This window comes from Colias eurytheme, chromosome 11 (genome assembly GCF_061535395.1).
Source record: "Colias eurytheme isolate Ceu_HAF_F1 chromosome 11, ilColEury1 Martin Lab GWU primary, whole genome shotgun sequence".
Taxonomy (NCBI): Eukaryota; Metazoa; Arthropoda; class Insecta; order Lepidoptera; family Pieridae; genus Colias; species Colias eurytheme.
This window is the reverse complement of record NC_142990.1, coordinates 2330595-2351756: the sequence shown is the minus strand read 5'-3', so window position 1 is coordinate 2351756 and position 21162 is coordinate 2330595. Positions and strand designations below refer to the sequence as shown.

Genomic DNA, 21162 nt, shown 5'->3' with positions numbered 1-21162 from the left:
TTTAATAATTATTATACGAGTTATTATACGTCTTATGCTTCAATAACTTTGTGTGGAAAATCGTCTTATAAAAACTGTAAAGTTCCATTCAAAGTACCTACATTACAAAAATTTAAAACTCGCGCTTTAACGGAGCGTCATATGATTTGTGTAAATTTGACATATTAATTCCGATTCACACAAAAATAATCGTACCAATAATTTTCAGATACCTTTTTAATACTATTATGTGACGAAATTCTTACATTTTTCAGTTATGTTAGAAGTTCTAAACTAATTTGGGGTATCAGAATCACGTAAAGTTCAATGTCCTCAAATATCTTTAGTGATTTTGTTCAAATATGCATGAAATGGAACGTTGTTAGAGCAGCGCTTCGCATCAGCTGTTAAAGAAAAAAATAACGGGAAATCGACGATGGAGATTGGTCACACCGACGGCCACATCAAATCTGGGGGTCTAGCGTGTGACCCTGTTATTTCTATCCTCTAATAAAATAGCTGTGTAATTCTTGTTAAGTTCTGCTTTGTCGAAATAGAAATATAGTAAATTATAGTGTTATTTATGTGTAAAATATGGAACGTGCAACTGGAACTGAGGTGTTCGGGTGTGGCTCGACCCAATCCTCGGACATAACGCTAAATATACAAACGACGACTGGTGGTAATTTCTCCATTAGCGTGAACTGTAAAAATTCAGTGGAGTATTTGAAGAAACTTGTTTCGAGGAAATTGAAAGTGTCTAAGGATCGAATATGTTTGCTTCATCGTGAAAGGTAATTTCGGAGGCGTCAGACGCCAAGCCTCTATTGTTAAACATAGGTATCGCGGAAATAAGTTGCGTCGATACGATGACGCATCCGCGTCCTTTGACTTCATTATTGATAAATGGTTTGCTCTTTGCAGACAACTGATAGACGGGACATTGGAAGAAAACGGCCTGTTGGATGGATCACGCATTACTTTACTTCCGAGTATCGAGACGGGGCTTCTGGTACGTACGTCACACAATTTCGCAAGCCTATTCAATGTCCCATGATAATCACGTGTTTCATAACAATGTTCAAGTAATCAGTGAAGTTATCATTTTCAAGTGTATTTGTAATATTTTTATTTCTCCTATTTACAGAGCCAGAGATCAGAGAACTCAGTGATGCAAGCATTGGAAACCTTAAATGATAATCAAGTGAATGACTTTCTAAGTGGCAGGTCACCTTTAAATCTTACCATGAGACTAGGAGACCACATGATGTTAATACAGCTGCAGTTGTCCACCCTGAACTCTAGTGCAGCTAGTGCAAGCCGCTCATTGAGGACATCAACACCTACAAAAAGTACTGCACACACAAAAGCTGACAGTGAGCCAGCTGGCCCCCAGACAGCCCCTCCCAAAACACAAAATGAAGTTAATCCTGTAACTGATGACAAACACAAAGAGGAGTTACATGGGTTAGAAAAACAGGATTTAGACTTGTTACAGAATGCATTTGACTTATACAGGTCAATGGCTGAAGAGAAATATGCAGAGAAAATTGAAGCACACAAAGAAGATGCATTGAACTCTTCAAATTGCACATTGTCTGACTTGACTGATACATCTGTGGAGAGTGAACAATCTCCCATAAAGTCCCTATCTAATTTGGTGTCTAGTCCTATACATGCTACCTCTGAGAACAGAGATGCAAAAGCAATAGCAAACTCTGTAAAAAGTAGCTTGTTAGACTTATTATCAAATAAATCAGTGAATGATATGCCATCAACTAGTGCATGTGATAAGCCATGCACATCCACACATACAGACAGTTCAATGAGTGATGATAGTGATAATTTTACTGAGCAAAGTTCTTTTCTAGCTGAAAATACTATAGATGAATATCCAATGGAAAATTTGTTCAATAGTGCAGTTGATAAAGGGCTTTTCACAGAGCAGGACGAGACAATGATGGACCGTGAAATATCAAACTTGGCCACCACTAGTCATGGCACTCAGGAGTCAACATCAGGCCCACTACCGTCCTTCCAAAGTATAAATGAACCATTGAAAAATAAAAGATTCCAATATTTATTGCACAAGACATCCAAGTTCAAGCATCCTATTGGTCAAAACAAGCAGAAAGCTTTCATGCAGGTTGCCAATAAGAATAAGAAAAGTGTTCAAACTGATACATCGTTCCCACAACCGTCTACCTCAAAAGTGGAGCCCTCCACGCCTAAAAAGACTGCGACTGGTAGTCAAACAGATATATATGCAATACCATCAACTTCTAAACAAACTCCTGCTTCCTCGGACGAAGGCCCAGTTATAGATACCAAGGCTTTAAAGGAAGCATCTAGAAGTCTAACACAGAAGTTAAGGAAATTATCAAAGGAAGTGTTGACAAAGAAAATTGATCTCAAGACATTGGAACAATCAGTGCGGTCAAAGATTAGTCCTGGAGCCGTGATTGAGTCAATGAAGCACCACGGCAGGGGAATATACTCGGGAACATTTTCTGGGACGCTCAATCCTGCTCTTCAAGACAGGTAAATACAAATTTATTAATATTGATCACTAGCTGTGCCCTGCGGTTTTACCCGCATTGCTCCGCTTCTGTTGGTCTAAGGGTGATGATATATAGCCTATAACCTTCCTCAATAATTTATTTATTTATTTATAGCCTTTATTGCCAATATTACAGGTTACATTTTTACTTAAAACTAAAATTAAATTTCTTTGTGGGTGTTGGCGTGTCCTTGTGACACAAAGGCCTCTTCCAACTTCTTCCACTCGCCACGTTCTTTCGCCTTCCGTAGCCAGAGCGGCCCCGCCACTCTCCTTATCTCATCTGACCACCTTTTTCTTTGTCTTCCTCTTTTTCTTTTAGCATCTGCTCTGGGAGTCCATTCAGTAATGACCCTTGTCCATCGGTTTCCCTTTTCTCTGAGCATATGCCCTACCCACCTCCATTTAAGAATCTTTGTCTTTTTCACAACATCTTCTATTTTTGTTATATTTCTTATATCTAAAGCTCTTTTTCTATGTTTTTTTGTATAACCTAGTATGCTCCTCTCCATAGCTCGTTGGCATGTTACCAATTTTGTGTCATGTTTTTTTGTTTTAGCCCAAGTTTGGCAACCATATGTTAGTATTGGCAAAATGCAGGTATTGAATAGTCTTCTTTTAATTGTGATATTGTATTGTGTATTTTTAAATATTTCTTTCAGCGACCAGTATCTCTTCCAAGAATGAGCAACCCGTCTCTCAATTTCATGTTCCATTTGGTCACTGAAAGCTATTATTTGGCCTAAATAAATATAAGAATTGACATATTCGATTAACTTATCTTCTATTTTAATTGGGGTTCGCGCTCTATTTGCTATAATTTTGGTTTTTTCATAGTTAATTGATAGTCCCACTTTTTTGCTTTCTTGTGCCAGTTGGAGAAGCATTGTTTGAAGGTTTCTAGGATTATCTGATATGAGTATTATATCATCAGCAAATCTGAGATGATTCAAATTTGTTCCATTAATGTTTATGCCGAAGTTATCCCAGTCTAATTTTCTAAAGATTCCCTCTAATACTGAGGAAAAAAGTTTTGGTGAGAGTGGGTCTCCCTGTCTCACGCCTCGATTTATCGGGAATACTTCACCTTCGGTTTCCAATTTTACTCTGGCTGTGCTGTTTTTGTATATATTCTTTATGATCCTTATGTATTTTTTGTTTATTCCTTGATTCTTCAAAGCTTCCCATATAGATTGGTGTTCCAGTTCCTCAATAAATGGGCTGTCTAACACTGAAAGAATTTTTCAAATTGGACCAGTAGTTCTTGAGATTAGCGAGTTCAAACAAACAAACTCTTCAGCTTTATAATATTAAGTATTAGTATAGATTAAGTTATCTAATGTTAATGTCTTTATATTGCTTTTTGTTCATTATATGAGGTTAATGATAAATTAAATTCATTAACTTTTTATTTAATTAATAAAGTTAATTGTTAGATTTTTTATAATTTCATGTGCTTCAAGGTTATTTTATTTAAGCATTGTGAACAAAAGATGTCAACAAATTTTAACAGACATCACACATGCATTCATTTGATTCTATTTTATTTTTCTAATTGAGAATGGTTTGCTTTTATTGAATAAAAATTATCATGAACTAAATATTAACCAGATGTGCCTATATCCTTTTTCATTGGTGTGCACAGTGATAAGTAAATTTGTAACCAATCAATTTTGCATTACAATTGCAGTAGTAAATTTAAGATTAAATAAATACAGCCATGTATTGTTATCAGCACAACCATAATGTTATACTAAGATAAATTTCTTCAATATTTACATAGACGTGTACATACCTTGATAGAGATTGTCTAATCTAAAAATGAACGCCCCTCCACTGTGTTTACGCTCACATTCAAAGTACGTGTATAGACGCAATACACACAAATTGGTCTGCCTCATTGGTCGTTCAGTCCTCCAGTCCCGTCCATGCCCGAACGACAGGACCAGTTGGCCAACTAGTGCATAAATGACGCGATGCACGACAGAACGGACGTGTCATTCCGTACATAGCGCGCTCTCCCCGCCATACAATGCTAGGCACCTGAACTGATCGCCCGATTAGTTGACAAATCAGTGCGCGAGTGTCAAAGTTTGCAGTAGAATCGACGCGCGCACACATATAAAGTGGTTCAATAATTATTTGTCCTCACACATTGAAACAATTAAGTTTAGTGGAGGGGCGTTCATTTTTAGATTAGACAATCTCTATTACAATATGTTAATGTTACATTACAGATATGGCCGACCAAAGAGGGATATATCCACTATAATTCATATTCTAAATGATTTGCTATGTGCTACGCCACCTCTAAACCAGGTATGTAATCTCTGATAATTTTTGATTAAACAGAACATATTCTGCGTAAATTATTTAAAATTATGCAAAATGTTATTTATTATAATATACATAACGGTACATATTTGCAATTCATTATGTTGAAACAGTTATTGATTTCATAATTAGATTATTATCTCATTTTTGATTTCAAGTTCCCAAATATTGTGTGCTTTATAACATTATACATCTTCATTAATGGGTTATAGGCTAAACATTTCTACTTTTGTTTTAGTACCTAATCGATTTTTATAAAGGTTGCAACTGCAATACAATCATCAATCTTTAAGAGTATTCACAGAAATTTAGAATTTATAGACAAAGAATCCATTCACAAGATCTATGGAGTTAATTTATGCAATAAGATTTATTTAATAACCTTCATTAAATAGAATTATGTACTAATTACAATAAGTGCAGCTTGATTACGCATTTTTGTTGTTTTATAGGACCGACTTAAGTCAGCCGCCATTTTGTGTGGTGTCATAAAATTTTTAATAATCGCATTGTTAACTGTGTTTGAGAATGAGCAACAAACATGAAGATGTTTATTTGATTTGTGGTGTTTTGAAAATACTTTATGATTGTATTCAGAATATTTCTAAACTATGTTTTATCGATTACAGAAGGATTTGAAGCACACGTGTACCAATACGAATTTAGACGAAGGCAACAAATGCCCAAACTGCAGTCAAGCGACGTGTTCCTACGGCCAGTGCGACGGCCACCATCCCTCCACCTCTAGTAGAAAAACTTGTACCTGCGCTAAGGACTGCCAATGCAATCGCCTTAACCCCACGCTATGTTTAAATTGCGAGGGAAAATCGAGCATGAACGAATTGTGTCAGAAGTGCTCTATGGCCAAGACAATAGCGATGGAAAATACGAAAACCAAATGTAAGTTGGAACAGCTGAGGCTCGTTATGCAGCAGAAGAAGGAAAGACGAGAAGCCCGCAAGTTAAAGACCCTTCCTTACCCGACGCCGACTAAAACTATAGCGGCACCCGAAAAGGAGGAAATCGAAACTATTGCTTAATCCATCTCTGTTTAGCTGCTGCATTGCCAGTACGAACAACTTGTGCAAATATAAGTGTCGCTGTAAAATAACCTTTACTCGATACATGCCGCGCGATAAATTGCTACAGTTTTAGTTCATACTGACAATGATAGCAATGTGTATACATTTTTATGTGTTACTATAGTAACACATTTGTATAGCGAGCTACACTATTCTAAATTAGCGTATTTAAAAGAGTTTGGTCTGTAGGCGTAAATCTTAAGTGTTGTATGTACAAATAATAGTTAATTAGCAAAATATTAGTTATAGTGTATTTGTATAGACTCCTCTGACAATGTTGCCCCGGTGCGTTCGATCGGATCTTTTGTTGTTATACTTTTTTATTTTATTGGGTCCATACTTTTTTTAGACATTTTGTTTACCTAGTTCATTTTTAGATATCTGTTGATTGAAGTACATTTTGGACAATAAGTTTTTAATATTAAAATTTATTATTATTGGATGGAATATGGAGTTAAATTTTCGTTTATTAAAACTGTTTGGAAAATGAAGACGGTTTCTTGTTTCTTAGTATTTAATTAACTCCATGTTTTATTTGCTTGATTGGCACTGTTATTTTTAGTTATTTGTTTTTCTTTTCAAAAAATATGTTATTTAAAATAAATGTTTCCTTACTCACCTCACTCATATAGTTTTTTTTTATTATAAAAAAATATAGCATATAAATAAGAATATTGGAACAGCAATGTTAAATGCTCTATCCTAAAAATATCAAAAATAATATTAGTATTAATTGCTTTGTATATTGTAGATAATAAGAGTGCTTTTTACTCGTGAGTTAAAAACTAAATTCCAAAATTAGCACTTAATACAAAGTATCATATTATTGTAATAGATTTGAAATATATAACGGTCTCACATACTATTAAACATAGAATTATCGGGCAAATAAATGGAAACTAGTTTCACATATACCTACACAATATGAGGACAGAAAAATTATATTTTGTTAGCAATATTTATCATCAAAGCTTTTATTTAGTAGCGACAGAGTATTAAAGGCAGGACAGGTTTCATGTATTTTTATCATTTACAATCACACGAATGCCTTAGGAACGTTATAACGGGTAAGCTTAGATATATTTTCGATTTGTGACGAGTGACTTATTTTTATAATGATGATTTCTGATGAATTATGTTTACGAAGGTAGTCTATGTCTTCCGCGTCTACACATTTTTCGCCACGTCATAATTCCTTGTCTTGGTTTGGGACCAAGAGTTTCAATTCCAAAAGCAATACAAATCAGTGTGAAACATGAAGTGCCTATTTATGTGTAGAAAATAATTGTGTTGTGCCATATTTGTATAGCTATAGACCACGTTCACATGTCGGTGTGGCACTTTCGATATTTACTGTTTTCGACACTAAACAAAATTAAAAAAATATAGACATCATATAATATTGTTGAATAAGATCTATGTAAATAAGTTTGTTACCACGCTAGCTACGAAATATTTTGTTATGATATGAAATTAATAAGAATTTAGGCTAATCGGTTTGAGGAGGTCGTGAATTGTTTTTGTCCTTGTATTTCGCATGTATAGTGAGAATAAAATTACTTAACTACGTGGTAGTTTTTATTTATTTATTTTTATCGACATCCCGGTAGAATGTACCTACCAGGTGAATAGTCTTTTTTATGTGATCATAATATATTTTAGTAAAACATTCCAAAGTATGCAGACTGCAGTATGCGTCGTTCTTATCCACGTGGGTCCACACAAAGCAAGCCGCTTGGTGCAGCAATAATAATTGCATATAAGTATAATAAATTGACGAGTATTTTCTGATTAGATTTAATTTATAACGTATGAACACCAATAGATACTTATTATATTAGATCTCTACAGTATATAAAAAGTAACCAGACAAGCTTTAACTAAAAATTCGTCTGATCTTGCCTAGTCTTCTTAGTTGGAAAATGAGTACATAGTAGTAGTGTGTCACGTCATTAAGGTTAATTAAACGAATAGGAATTTTATGAATAACTAGCTTTCCGCCCGCAGCTTCGCCAGCTTTGTCTATCTATCTATATATCTATCTATCTTTGCCTCTTGAATCACTTTTTATTTAAAACCTTTAGGGGTGACCTGTTTTAATATATTATGTGCATGTGCACTATTTTGCATGTCATTATACTAAAATATAAATATATGTGATGTAAATAAATGGAACATAGCTTTAATATATTTTTATTTAAAAATATTAACTACTGTCTATACATGATTAACAGTCATAAAAATAAATTCACAACACAAAATTTAGAAACAAATTTCGCTTGTACTTTCGATATGTCTACTCACAGGATATTAAGGAGAAAAATAAATCCAACACTAACTTAACTATATATATAAGTTTTGCAAGTGAGTCTTAGCAAAGTCGGATGATGGAATAGATTTTAAGTCTTAATAGTAAACATTGAGAGCGACGTCTTAACCTAGCGATTACAACGAAGGGAGCTTAAATCAAAAATCTGTACGTGTCGTAAATTATTTATTATAAAGTTCATCTCATATAAATAGCACATAACCCACTCGTTCGCACACTGAACCGGAACAGACACGCGCGTACTACGAAACCTCACACTACAACATTTATAACTAAATTCGCTCATGATTCAGGGTCGAAATCTTGTTGCGGATACAGACTATACAATATTAGAAGTTGATTGATGAAATTTATACAGGCTGGTTTTTCGGCAGCGCCGTTCGAATCGGAGTTCCATTTTCGAATCCGCACAACCCCGCGCGAGTCGTCCCTATTATTAACTTAGAACAAGAGCGTGCTCATGCCGCCCATCTCCGCTTGTTCTTTAACGAAGATCTCGAAGTACTGGTATATAATGGTGACGGCGAGTAGTATTCCCGTTCCCGAACCAATGGCTCCGAGGAAATCAGCCAGTACTGAAAGCGCGCCGATACAGAGTCCACCGAACGCGGCCGCTGTTGGGATGTATCTGTTTAACTCGTGGATCATCGAGTTGTCACGGTGACCACGCATCACCATCTGTTGTTCTTTGAGTTGCTTGGCGACCTAAGTGCAATACAAAAACGACGTTTTAGAATAGAAAATTAAAAAATGTATTTGAAGTAAAACTTCTTTAGGCGCGACTAGGGAGTAACTCAGATTTTTTTCTGACGGAAGTAACGCTTACTATAGTCTGTGTAGTTTCCGCCATTTAAAAATAATAATTCTGATTGGTTGTAAGTATATGTCATATACTACACGCTTCTTGACTTATACGCCAGCTAGTGGCAAATATCATAATCAATTAGGATTATTTATTTTCAAATTTTCAAACGGATCAATTGTGAATAGCAAAGTGAATGAAAAATTCAACAGTTTTAAAAACATTATTTTAAATTGCAAAATTTTTTGAAATCTCTAAAAATAAACATGTTGCGGATTATAATCAATCTATTTTAAATATTGCTGAAGACAAAGTAGTATCCATAGCAACAGATATGTATATAGGTTGTCATTCAGTTGAACAAGAAGCATATGTACGCCAACAATTTCATAAAATGTCAGTTATTGATACAGGAGGATCGCCTTATGAAATCATATTAGTTCTTAACAAATTTTACATTATTACAACCAATATTGATGTATCTGATGGCTTAGCCAACGGTTGTGTTGGAAAGTTAGTGTATATTGAACGTGATGACAGTGATAACATCATACGCTTATGGCTTGAGTTTCCTGGTAAGATAGGAGAGAAAATTAGGAAAAAAGCTGCCCATCATATTCAAACTCTAAACATTAGTAGAACAGCAGTCCCAATTTTACGAAGATCGTCATCTGTACCAATGAATAGAAATAAGACAATATTTGCAAAGAGAAATCACTTTCCATTAGTATCTGCTTGTGCGCTTACAATACATAAGTCTCAAGGTGGTACTTTTGATCAAATCGTTTATGAATACAATAAAAGTCACAGTCAGCAGCTGTTATATGTAGCATTATCACGAGTAACTGATATAAATGGATTGTTCATTGTCTCAAACACCGATGACAACAAATTTTATCATGGAAGAAAGCGTCCAGGGGGAATAGTTGATTTACAGTGTGAATTTGAAAGACTTTCAAATTCTCGCCTAATAACACAACAGGAAGAATTATATAACCTTGTAAATGAGAGTAATATTTTCCTTCAACTGCCAAAGTTTACGTGCTCATGTTTCTGATCTGAATGATAAAGTATTAAAAAGGTCCACATTGCTGTTATTTTCCGAAACTTGGATGAAAAATGACGAACAAATTCTTATTGAAAATTTTTATTGCGTTACCCAATACAAACGACCCAACTCAACTGCTGGTGGAGTAGCTGTATATCATTCATCTACAGATACACTGAACAATGTAACACCAATTCAAAATATTTCACCAACTATATTATCACAAATTTCCGATGAGGTTTCACAAATTGGTGACATCGCCTTGGTTCGATGTGTTAATACGAATGACCAACCTGTGATTATCGTTGTTATTTATATTTCTACAAATACTAGCCTGACAAATATCATAAAATTTATTCATCAGCAATTACTTCACTTCACAATTGAAGGTTCTCGACTTTTAAATAGTAGGTAATTATCATGAATTACCGATGATTCTAACTGGAGATTTTAATGTTAATTTTCGCTCTCAGGAATCTCAGCCGTTAATTGATTTTTTAGAAGAAAAATTTGATTTATCTATGAATACTTCTCGACTTCATTCAACAACGCGTTTCGGTACAACGATAGATGCTGTATTTTCAAGAAAAGTAGCAAGAGAGTAAAATTTATGTTTCACATTATAGTTACCACAAACCTATAATTTCGTACGTAAGAAATTATGATGACATTCAATTACCTGTTTCGAATGAATAATATTAATATAACATTTAAATAATCTTTGTAAAGCACATGAATAATAAATATAATTAAATTATAATATAATATTTATTTATTTAAGTTAATATTTAATCATTTCAGTGATATATGTCGTCAACGCCAAAGAAGTTTTACTTCAATCGCGCGTAAAGGTTACACGCACACACTTTTTTTCATTAAATTGTAGTTTAGGCGTATAATGTTTATGTAAATTGATCTGTAGTGACAAAACCACAAATATGTTTTATCACGCATGGATTATATTTAATTTACAATCCTTATAACCACACTACATCAATACATGCATAAAATAATCTCATTTAAGCATTCTAACCTTAATCTTATTCAACTACCAAATCTTTCTAAACAAAATTTAGTAAAAGTAAGCAATACTGCTGATAAATGTACTAATAACTTTAGTATGATTTTAATTAAAAAACTATCCAACGAAGCTCAAACTTATATTACGTCAATACACTCACATCCTTAGCAGACGAGCCGCTCACATCGATCCAGGTCTTTGAGAAGAACGCACACGAGCCGAGCATGAACAATATATAGAGCACTGCGTGTACTGGGTCCTGTGCGATGTGCGCCAGTGACTCTGGGGGGCTGAAGTAATAGCACAGGCCTCCGACCGGGTAGGCCCGGGCAGGACCACCGCCCCCTACATCTGCCCACACGCCCAGCAAGTTCACTAGGAAGTTGCCGCTGAACTTGACCGCTAACATCTGTGGGCAAAGGTGGACTTAGTAATGGGGCAGAGTTTATGTATGGGGCAGAGTTTAAGTATGTATGGGGCAGAGTTTTAGTTTGTATGGGGCAGAGTTTATGTATGTATGGGGCAAATTTTTGTTTGTATGGAATATCAGTGTATGCCGTTGTATAGCATGTATATGACGGCCAACATACATGTAGATACATAATAATATTAATATGAAGTTGCTACTTAAAATTACACAATAATCTCTGATACTAATTACACAGAGATTTCTGTGTGATTATCTGTGACTAATACATTATAATTTATAATTGATATAATGTAAACAAATAATATATTCTAGAGGTGTAGTAAAATTATTTATATCAATTATATTACGATTATATTTCAAGTCTTAGTCTACATCTTTCACTTTTTTTACTAATTATTGAATGAAATCAGCATATTTTCGTGAAAGTGAAACAAACACAACTCATATAAATAAACTTAAAATTAAAACATAATTCTTTTAACTAACCTGAGAGATGACATAAAGATTAGAGACAAGGGCAGATTGCAAGATGATAGGTATGTTAGAAGTATAGAACAGCTTGATGGGGTATGACGAGTACTGGCCACGGTAGCGGGCAGACTTGATTGGTAGATCCACTCTGAAGCCCTGGCGACAAAAAATTGTACATTCATTATTTATTAATAACTAGCTGTGCCGCGCGGTTTCACCCACGTGGCTCCGCTCCAGTTGGTCTTAGCGTAATAATATATAGCCTATATTACTCGTGGATAATGTAACTTTCGAATGGTGAAAGAATTTTTAAAATCGGTCCAATAGTTTATGAGCCTATTCATTACAATCAAACAAACAAACAAAGTTTTCCTCTTTATAATATTAGTGTAGACTAGCTTACCGCCCGCTTTGTATAAAACCTAATAAATTATGTACTAAAACCTTCCTCTTGAATCACTCTATCTATTAAATAAAACCGGCCAAGTGCGAGTCGGGCTCGCGCACAAAGGGTTCCGTAGCAGCAAATATAATAAATTACAGTTAAATCAACCTATCTCAAAAACTATAAGAGATACTTTGATCAAACCAAAAATCGTTGAAAGAGTTAATTAGCATGCATCACCTCTATTTTTTTTAGAATTTTATACCCCGTAGTTATAAAAATAGAGGGGGGGGGACATACTTTTTACGACTTTGAGAGCTGATATCTCAAAAACCGTTCACTTTAAGAAAAATGTTTTTTAGAAAACTTTATATCATTTTAAAAGACCTTTCCATTGATACCCCACACGGGTATGTACATCGAAAAAAAAAATTTCATCCCTCAGTTACATGTATGGGGGGCCCCACCCCCAATTCTTTTTTTTACTATTTAGTGTCATATTTTTGTAGCGGTTCATACAACACATATTCCCATCAAATTTCATCACTGTAGTACTTATAGTTTCCGAGTAAATCGGCTGTGACAGACGGACAGACGGACAGACGGACAGACGGACATGACGAAACTATAAGGGTTCCGTTTTTGCCATTTTGGCTACGGAACCCTAAAAAACCGCATCAAAGATTTAAGCATACAAAGGGACATAGGGACAGAGAAAGCGACTTTGTTTTATACTATATAGTGAAAAAAAAATTAATACTAAATAGTCGTACTACGTACGTTTCGTAGAAAATAAAATTAAAGTGCAATGTAGGTCATAAATGACATCACTTGGCATTTTTTTAGGAAAATCACCATTAATTTACATTAGATCATAATATTATGATTAGTGATAACTGAAATTACTTAATCTTGTTCGTTAACAAAATTCCAACTAACTTTCATTATTTCAGGTTTAACTATTTAAATAATCTAATTATCTATGATTAAAAAGTAATTGTGCTACCAAATAACAAATGCAATTTCATGGAAAAAAGTTTTACTCATAAATCCTTATCTTCCTCTTTTCAATTTCTTATATATATTGCTATTCCAATTTATCATATTATAATTTCAAATAAGATATTATACCTCAGGCAAAAAAATCACACCATGAAAACCTATAAAAAATAAAATTTACAATAATCAACTCACCTGGAAGTATATGACTATAGCGAACACGAGAACAGTAGCAAGCAAGTTCATCAAATTGGGAAGGTTTTGGCGATAGAAAGCCTCGCGTAGAGCCCTGACTTTGTCTGGTCGAGTTGCCAATAAGTGGAACAGAGCAATGACTGCACCTTCGAACTCTGTACCACGGCCTGTTAGAAAGAGCGAAAATTTAAGACATGCTATACCAAGGCAATGTATTATGCATTAAATGTATCCGTTTCTTTTAATATACCGTGTGTTTTTGTTTCTGTTAATTGATTTTATGTTTTGTGTTTATATTATGTACCTATATTTTTTGTGTTCTATGAATAAACGAGTTATCTATCTATCTATCTATCTATCTATAAGTAATATTATGAAAACTTGAGTAATTTTTTTTTTGTTCTTATAAGATTTTTTTTAAATGTACTAATTATAAGAGAAATTGAATGTTACTTAACATTTTGCATGTTGTAACAATATAAAAGCTATTAATAGAAAAAGCTGCATTTAGAACAGACAAAAAAAAACATTTAAATAAATTATGCATAAGTTAAAAAATTATAATAATTAATTATGCAAAACTTTATATACAAAACAAATAAATTACAAACAACTGAGTATAAAAATACATACCAGTATTGACAGTAGCGGGGGAGAATGCCTTCCACACGATGGTTTCACAGATGTTTGTGGCAATGAACAGGGAAATACCGGAGCCAAGACCATATCCTACAAAACAATTTGAATTTTAATAAAAAAATCATAATTCCTTGTCTTATACAAAGCAAATTCACAAAAACCTTAAATATACATCTATCATTGAATTTTATAAGTGTGAACCAAAAACAATCATTTAAAAAACTGCACACAAAACACGAGAAATATACTGTTAAGCATCAAGAATTTTAAATTAAAAGTATCAAGTACCTGAAAAGATTTAAAACCAAGAATTTACATAACTCTATCACACATACACAACATATCCATAACTAGCTTACCGCCCGCGGCTTCGCCCGCTTCGACTTAAACCTAATAAATTATATACTAAAACCTTCCTCTTGAATCACTCTATCTATTAAAAAAACCGCATCAAAATCCGTTGCGTAGTTTGAAAGATTTAAGCATACAAAGGGACATAGGGACAGAGAAAGTGACTTTGTTTTATACTATGTAGTGATAGTGAAGCGTAGTCACCAACCTTTTTGCAAAAGTTCGTCAAGCAGCAACACAATGAGACCAGCAACAAACAACTGTATGATAATGAGCAGGCAGACACCAGCGCCGATCTCGCTCGGCTCTCCGTACATGCCAGTCATGACGTACACAATCGCTTGACCAATTGTGATCACCATGCCGAATACTGTTGGGATAACACTTGATTAGTGATCATACAATTATGAAATACATATTTAAAACAACATTTGATGAGAATATTGATAGGATCATAGAAATCTAAATAACAAGACACATAGAAGTGCTATAATGTCATTATTCATATGAAAACCGCTGTCGCCAAAATCAACACATTTAAACCGATAGCTAAACAGTACACACAAGTAAACTATGCTTTTTATTGGATAGCTTGATTTTAGTGAAAACTAACTTAAATATTAAATTAAGCTTTTGAATATGTATCCTAACGCACGAATTTACGGTTTATTTTAGAATAACATCCCTAAGTATATGAGACGTTTTGTTTCTTTTTGTTCCAATACGAAAAAATTCGGCTTTTCTGCAACAGAAGTTGTCAATTTTCAATAGATATAACTTTGAACATAAACTCATAGAAATAAGGGTGAAATTTGTGTTAAACGTGATAATAAGAATGGTAGACTGTGTCATTCATTGTTATTTCGATTACTATGGTGACACTCGTAATACTTGTAAATATTCTATAATTTTAAGGAAAAACGGCATTATTTCTAAAAAAGAAATATTTACCGATGAAATATTATTCCTTTCTTAGTATAATTACAACTTGTGGAAGAATTTCCGCATTGGGATATGCTGAAACACACCATGTTTATACACATACGTCTCCAGAGCAACTGAACAGTGACGAACACGCTGGTGTTGTGAAAGTCACCTGAGTGGCGACAAGGTCACGCGCGCTTACGACTTCTAGTGTCTTGTTATTTAGATTTCTATGGATAGGATAGTTTTAAATTTTTAATGTTATACAATTTATCTAAATTTGTTATTCTTAAAAGTCGTTAAATGTTCATAGAATTAATCCTGTATAAAAATTGAATATAACAATTATAGATTATAAATAAAAAGAAATAATATAATACTTGTATCTCACAAAAATCATATCAGTTTGAGATAACAGGCTAAAGATATACCCATGAAAATATAAAACAGATTTGACATTTGTTAAAAATTATTACCAATTTGTAAAATTACTCTTACATTTTTGTGCTCCATTAAAAAGAGCCCTGTCTTTTGGTGTGTCGCCAACTTCGATAATTTTAGCTCCTGCTAACAGTTGCATGATGAGGCCTGAGGTCACGATCGGTGAGATTCCAAGTTCCATGAGTGTTCCTCTGTTGGATGCCAGAATGACTCGAATCCAGTAGAAGGGATCTGCACTGTCCGAAGACATAATACCAAACAGTGGTATCTGGAAATATGGTTGAGTGTGAATATTTGCTGATATATATTTCAATCAATGATTGTTCATTATTAAATACATTATTTTTCTTCATTTGATTCCTTTTAAATAAAACAAATTAAGCATTTTAATTTATGAATAGCTGATGTTACCCAAAACTAAAGATTATCGGTAACAATATTGTAACAACATTAAATGGCACAACATATGTTTTAATATTTAATATTGTTCTTCGTACTTAAATAACAATTTTAGATAATTATAATATAAAAACTGGAACAAGTTCTATAGGAAAAGAAAAATTAGGTAATGTAGGTTAATCTTATGCTTACCTGGCAGCATACTAAGAAAATAAATAGAGTGATTGCAGTCCATAATACTTTTTCTCTGAATTGAATCTGTAAAACAAAACGTTATTCATATTAGGGCCTTTTGTGGACGTCACGAATTTACAGTTACTCTAAATTTGATAAGTGAGGTTACTTTCACTTTCTTAATTGATTTATATGGAGTTATTTATTGGAATTATTTAAGAAATAGATAACTACTAACAGATTTAGTAATGAAAAATGAATTTATTAGGTAATTCAAAGGGTACATCAAAAATAACTCAATATTAATGATCGACATACCTTCCTCTCCGGTTTCGCTATTTCTGGTAATATACTGCAGAACGGCTTTATAACTTCAAGGAATTTTACTGAAAAGTAACAAAAACTTATTATTGCACACAGTTTAACACACCAAACGGGATAAATTCTTGTATCACAAAATATATATAATACGTGTCTTATTTTTGGCATCAAATTATAATTAATTTAAAGTAATACTCACTTCCCATTTTGATTTATTGTGTTTTAACTATCCTAACTAAAAAAATAACTGATCTAATCGATCAAAACCATTCAACTTTTGTTCAATAATAAGACTCCAACTGGACTTTTACGAAAATGAACCTGCGCAACGCCGCCAGCGAACCGTCCACAAATGACACGTCCACAACGTCATGTCACGTGACCTGTGATGTTGGCGTAAAACGTACAGAGTCTCTAAAATATGTAAAAAATAACAGATATAAAATACAGTTCTATTTTTGCACAATTTCTCATTTGATTTTTTATTTTAGTATTGACTTAAATACCTCAATTACGAAGACCTGAAAAAAGAAAACATTGGGCTACATCAGGCTACATACATAAATCCGCAAAATATCGTATTTGAAGTTTATGTACAAATAAAAAGTTGCACAGACCACAGTTATTATTATACATATTTCTTTATTTTTACCTTAGAGTATATATACTATCTATAGAGTGCGAACAACCAAGTGGGAACAGTAGGCACAGGTGGGAACAACACGACGCTCCTGCTGCGAGCGCTCGCAGTCGTGGTTGAGTGCTCACGAAGTGCGTTGCTCTGGATTTTTTTTCATATTTACGAATAAACATGGTGAAATGTGCAGTTCTATCTTGCAAAACCGATACTAGAAAATACACAAAATTGGAATCCACTATCACATTTCATCAGTAAGTCGATTGTTTTACTTATTTTTATGAAAATAAATCTAGCATCGCGGGGGTGAAGGGTAGGTGGGAGGCGGACACGCGCAGGCTCGCTCGCGCGCCTCACTGCCGCCACGTGATCGTAGTGATGTGACCTGACCAACGCTGTACTCGATATAAAGTTTACTAGAAGAACTATATTTTAACAAATTATTTATTTAACTTTAAAATTAAACTCTTTTAAAAATGTATTATAAATAAATTTTTGGTGATTTTTGTATGATACACTTTCTAATATTATGAATGCGAATGTATTACTTATAGTGTAAATGTAAAGTATGTAATGTTACGATATATTTTCTGAACCGCTAAATTGATTTTGAAGATTTTGATAGTAGAATGGATAAAATTAAATAAAAAAAAATATTAATATTATTTATTATATTATCATTTTAAATTATTAATTATTCCTTAATATTTTTACCATTTTTAAAACATTATTATTATTGTTTGATTTATTATTAAAAAAATAGCACTAAACCCGATCTTTTATTTTATTAACTTTATTATTTAAAAAGTACTCACGTTTTTCTGATATTCCAATTAAACATATTTTATTAAAGTACTTATAATTAATACAAGAAAATTTCTTATATAATATTTAATATTCAAATGGAATAAACAAACTTTATTCCGATGGTAAACAAATTTAAAATTACATATTTATACTTTATTCATATATTTTTCCTTTAATAACTTATTGAACATAAAATTTACTTATGATATACTAGCGGTCCGCCCCGGCTTCGCCCGTGGTACATATATACGTTTTCTCTACGTAAAAACCATCCTCGTACTTCAAGGAATATAATAAAAAAAGAATTATCGAAATCGGTTCAGCCGTTCTTGAGTTATGCGCTTACCAACACATTTTGCGATTCATTTTTATATATAAGAAGAAGACTAGCGGTCCGCCCCGGCTTCGCCCGTGGTACATATTTACGTTTTCTCTACATAAAAACCATCCTCGTACTTCAAGAAATATAATAAAAAAAGAACTATCGAAATCGGTTCAGCCGTTCTCGAGTTATGCGCTTACCAACACATTTTGCGATTCATTTTTATATACAGGGTGTCCCAAAACTCAACGTCAAGCCAAAACGGGGCGACAGGATTGATTGTAACCATCATGAGAAAAATCTAAAAAAAAATCTATCCCATGCATTTTGAAAATTATGGGCATTTAAGAAAAACCTAAAAATTTGGTCAACCTGTAACTATTTTTCGGTTATTGTGGTTAATTTTTATTATTTTTGTTCATTTAAACCTTGGAACCGTAACCCTAAATAACATTTCTAGAATTACAGTAAAAAATAATGACACAATTGCCCCAAGTTTCCTTGAATTGAAGACTATTTGTTAAACTATGAATTTAAAATTTTCTAAATTTGTCGACTTTGACGGCCCCTCCTTTAAAAAAAATGTACTAGAGTGCCTTGGCAAGTGCCATTAAAAGTTGGCGCATTTAATCAGGATTGTAAAATAGTACAATATTTGTTAGTTTCATACAAAAAAAAATGAATAAAAAAATAAAAACCTCAAGTAACCCGATTTTTGCTAACCCATTTTACTCAATTAAAATGTTTTTTATTCGCAAAAACTCTAGGTAGGTTCTTAATTTTACGGCAAAATGATGAGAGAGATAGACAGTGGACATGTTTGCCATGAGTGAGCGAGACAGATAGTGACGCCACGCAGTGAGACGAAGATGCGTCGTTTAAACGAGTGCGAATGAAATAGATACAGACGCCATACCAAGCAAATGGCTACGCTACCAGTTTGACATCAGTTAGTACGTTTCGCTCATTCGTCTACTGCGCACCTTTCCGTATTCGCTTGTGTTGATTTAGTACTGACAACTTTGGCTTCTCTTTTTGGACTTGGATTATTGTGAATTGGACTTGTTGATTACATACCGGCAACTTTGGCTTCTTTCTTTTGGAATTGGACTTTGGTATTAGCATAATACCCTTGTTATCTACGATGCCTACTCGCTATACTTCACAAGAATATGCAAACATGCACCTCATTTATGGGGAATGCAGATGCAACGCAAGTGCCGCCGCTAGACTTTATCGTGAAAGATATCCAAATTTAGAGCGCTATCCGGATCACCGCGTGTTTGTTAATGTGCACCGTTCACTCACGGAGAGCGGCCATTTCCCGAATCAAATGCGGGCTGGAGGTAGACCTCGCATTCCTTACGAGGAAGAAGTGTTGCAAGAGGTCGCAGATGACCGAAGTATTTCAGTTCGTGGAATTGAAGAAAGAACGGGAATACCCAAAAGCACAGCACATCGTGTTTTACAAAGAGCCGAAATGCATCCGTTTCACGTACAACGAGTTCAAAGTCTTCTCCCTCGAGATTATCCTGAAAGGATTTCATTTTGTAGAACAATGCTACAGAGGCATAATGAAAATCCCCAATTCATCCAAAAAATTCTCTGGTCAGATGAATGTACATTTAAAAAAGATGGCTACATAAACTTACACAATTTTCACGAGTGGCATGTGGAGAATCCACATTTAATGCGAGAAGACAGATCCCAGTATCGCTTTAAAGTAAACCTGTGGACCGGAATTTTAAACGGCAAAATTGTTGGGCCTTTTGAGCTGCCTGAGAACTTGAATGGCACGAATTACCTACATTTTTTACGAGAAAATTTACCAACTTTGTTAGAGGACGTACCACTAGCAGATCTTCGCCACATGTGGTATCAACAAGATGGCTGCCCAGCGCATTACGCAGTGCAAGTAAAAAATTTCCTTGACCAGAAATATCCGGGAAGGTGGATTGGACGTTCAGGCACTATCTCGTGGCCAGCCCGTTCCCCAGATTTAAATCCCCTGGATTTTTTTTATTGGGGCGTTCTCAAAGAAAAAATTTATTCAAAGCCCATTGAGAGTGTAGCCGATCTGCGAGAACGAATTTCTCAAGCTGCTGAGGACATCAACACTCGAGGATATGCCCGGCAAATAAGTAGATCTTTTTTAAGAAGATGTAGGGCGTGTATTGAGGCTGATGGCAAACAATTTGAACATTTGTTGTAATAAATAATGTTATTTCCCTATCTGACTTTTATTTCAATAAACCTAAAGTAAACTAGGTCAAGATTTTTAATTATTTTTTTAATTTTACTTACTTTTGTTGACTTTGGTAAAAGTGGCGTCACTATCTGTCTCGCTCACTCATGGCAAACATGTCCACTATCCATCTCTCTCATCATTTTACCGTAAAACTAAGAACCTACCAAGAGTTTGTGCGAATAAAAAACATTTTAACTGAATAAAAAGGGTTAGCAAAAATCGGGTTACTTGAGGTTTTTATTTTTCATTCATTTTTTTTAGTAT

General features: G+C 33.9%; 2 protein-coding genes across 2 annotated transcripts; one reads left to right on the top strand and one right to left on the bottom strand.

The window, feature by feature from the left end:
* Window positions 1-416: 416 nt before the first annotated feature.
* Window positions 417-7536, top strand: stx (ubiquitin-like domain-containing protein stuxnet). Its single transcript, XM_090106869.1, has 5 exons — window positions 417-773; window positions 904-991; window positions 1127-2520; window positions 4777-4858; window positions 5503-7536. Exons 1-5 carry the CDS (start codon window positions 574-576, stop codon window positions 5911-5913), a joined length of 2175 nt encoding a protein of 724 aa, XP_089962995.1. The 5' UTR covers window positions 417-573; the 3' UTR covers window positions 5914-7536.
* A 900-nt stretch (window positions 7537-8436) lies between these two features.
* On the bottom strand, window positions 8437-17252 carry Sec61alpha (SEC61 translocon subunit alpha). Its single transcript, XM_090107528.1, has 10 exons — window positions 17084-17252; window positions 16882-16949; window positions 16582-16647; window positions 16048-16258; window positions 14834-14995; window positions 14269-14364; window positions 13636-13802; window positions 12072-12212; window positions 11316-11564; window positions 8437-8989 (listed from the first exon to the last, which is right to left on the bottom strand). The coding sequence occupies exons 1-10, from the start codon at window positions 17088-17090 to the stop codon at window positions 8726-8728; spliced, it is 1431 nt and encodes a 476-aa protein (XP_089963654.1). The 5' UTR covers window positions 17091-17252; the 3' UTR covers window positions 8437-8725.
* Between the last annotated feature and the right edge of the window lie 3910 nt (window positions 17253-21162).

Excerpts from the sequence above, each read along its gene's own strand:
- Sec61alpha (XM_090107528.1), bottom strand. Across the intron at positions 14,365-14,833 it reads TGACGAACTTTTGCAAAAAG|GATATGGTCTTGGCTCCGGT; the intron begins GTTGGTGACTAC and ends ATTGTTTTGTAG. Across the intron at positions 8,990-11,315 it reads GCGGCTCGTCTGCTAAGGAT|GTCGCCAAGCAACTCAAAGA; the intron begins GTGAGTGTATTG and ends TATTGCACTTAG.
- stx (XM_090106869.1), top strand. The coding sequence starts at position 574 with ATGGAACGTGCAACTGGAACTGAGGTGTTCGGGTGTGGCTCGACCCAA. Across the intron at positions 2,521-4,776 it reads AATCCTGCTCTTCAAGACAG|ATATGGCCGACCAAAGAGGG; the intron begins GTAAATACAAAT and ends GTTACATTACAG. Across the intron at positions 4,859-5,502 it reads CTACGCCACCTCTAAACCAG|AAGGATTTGAAGCACACGTG; the intron begins GTATGTAATCTC and ends TATCGATTACAG.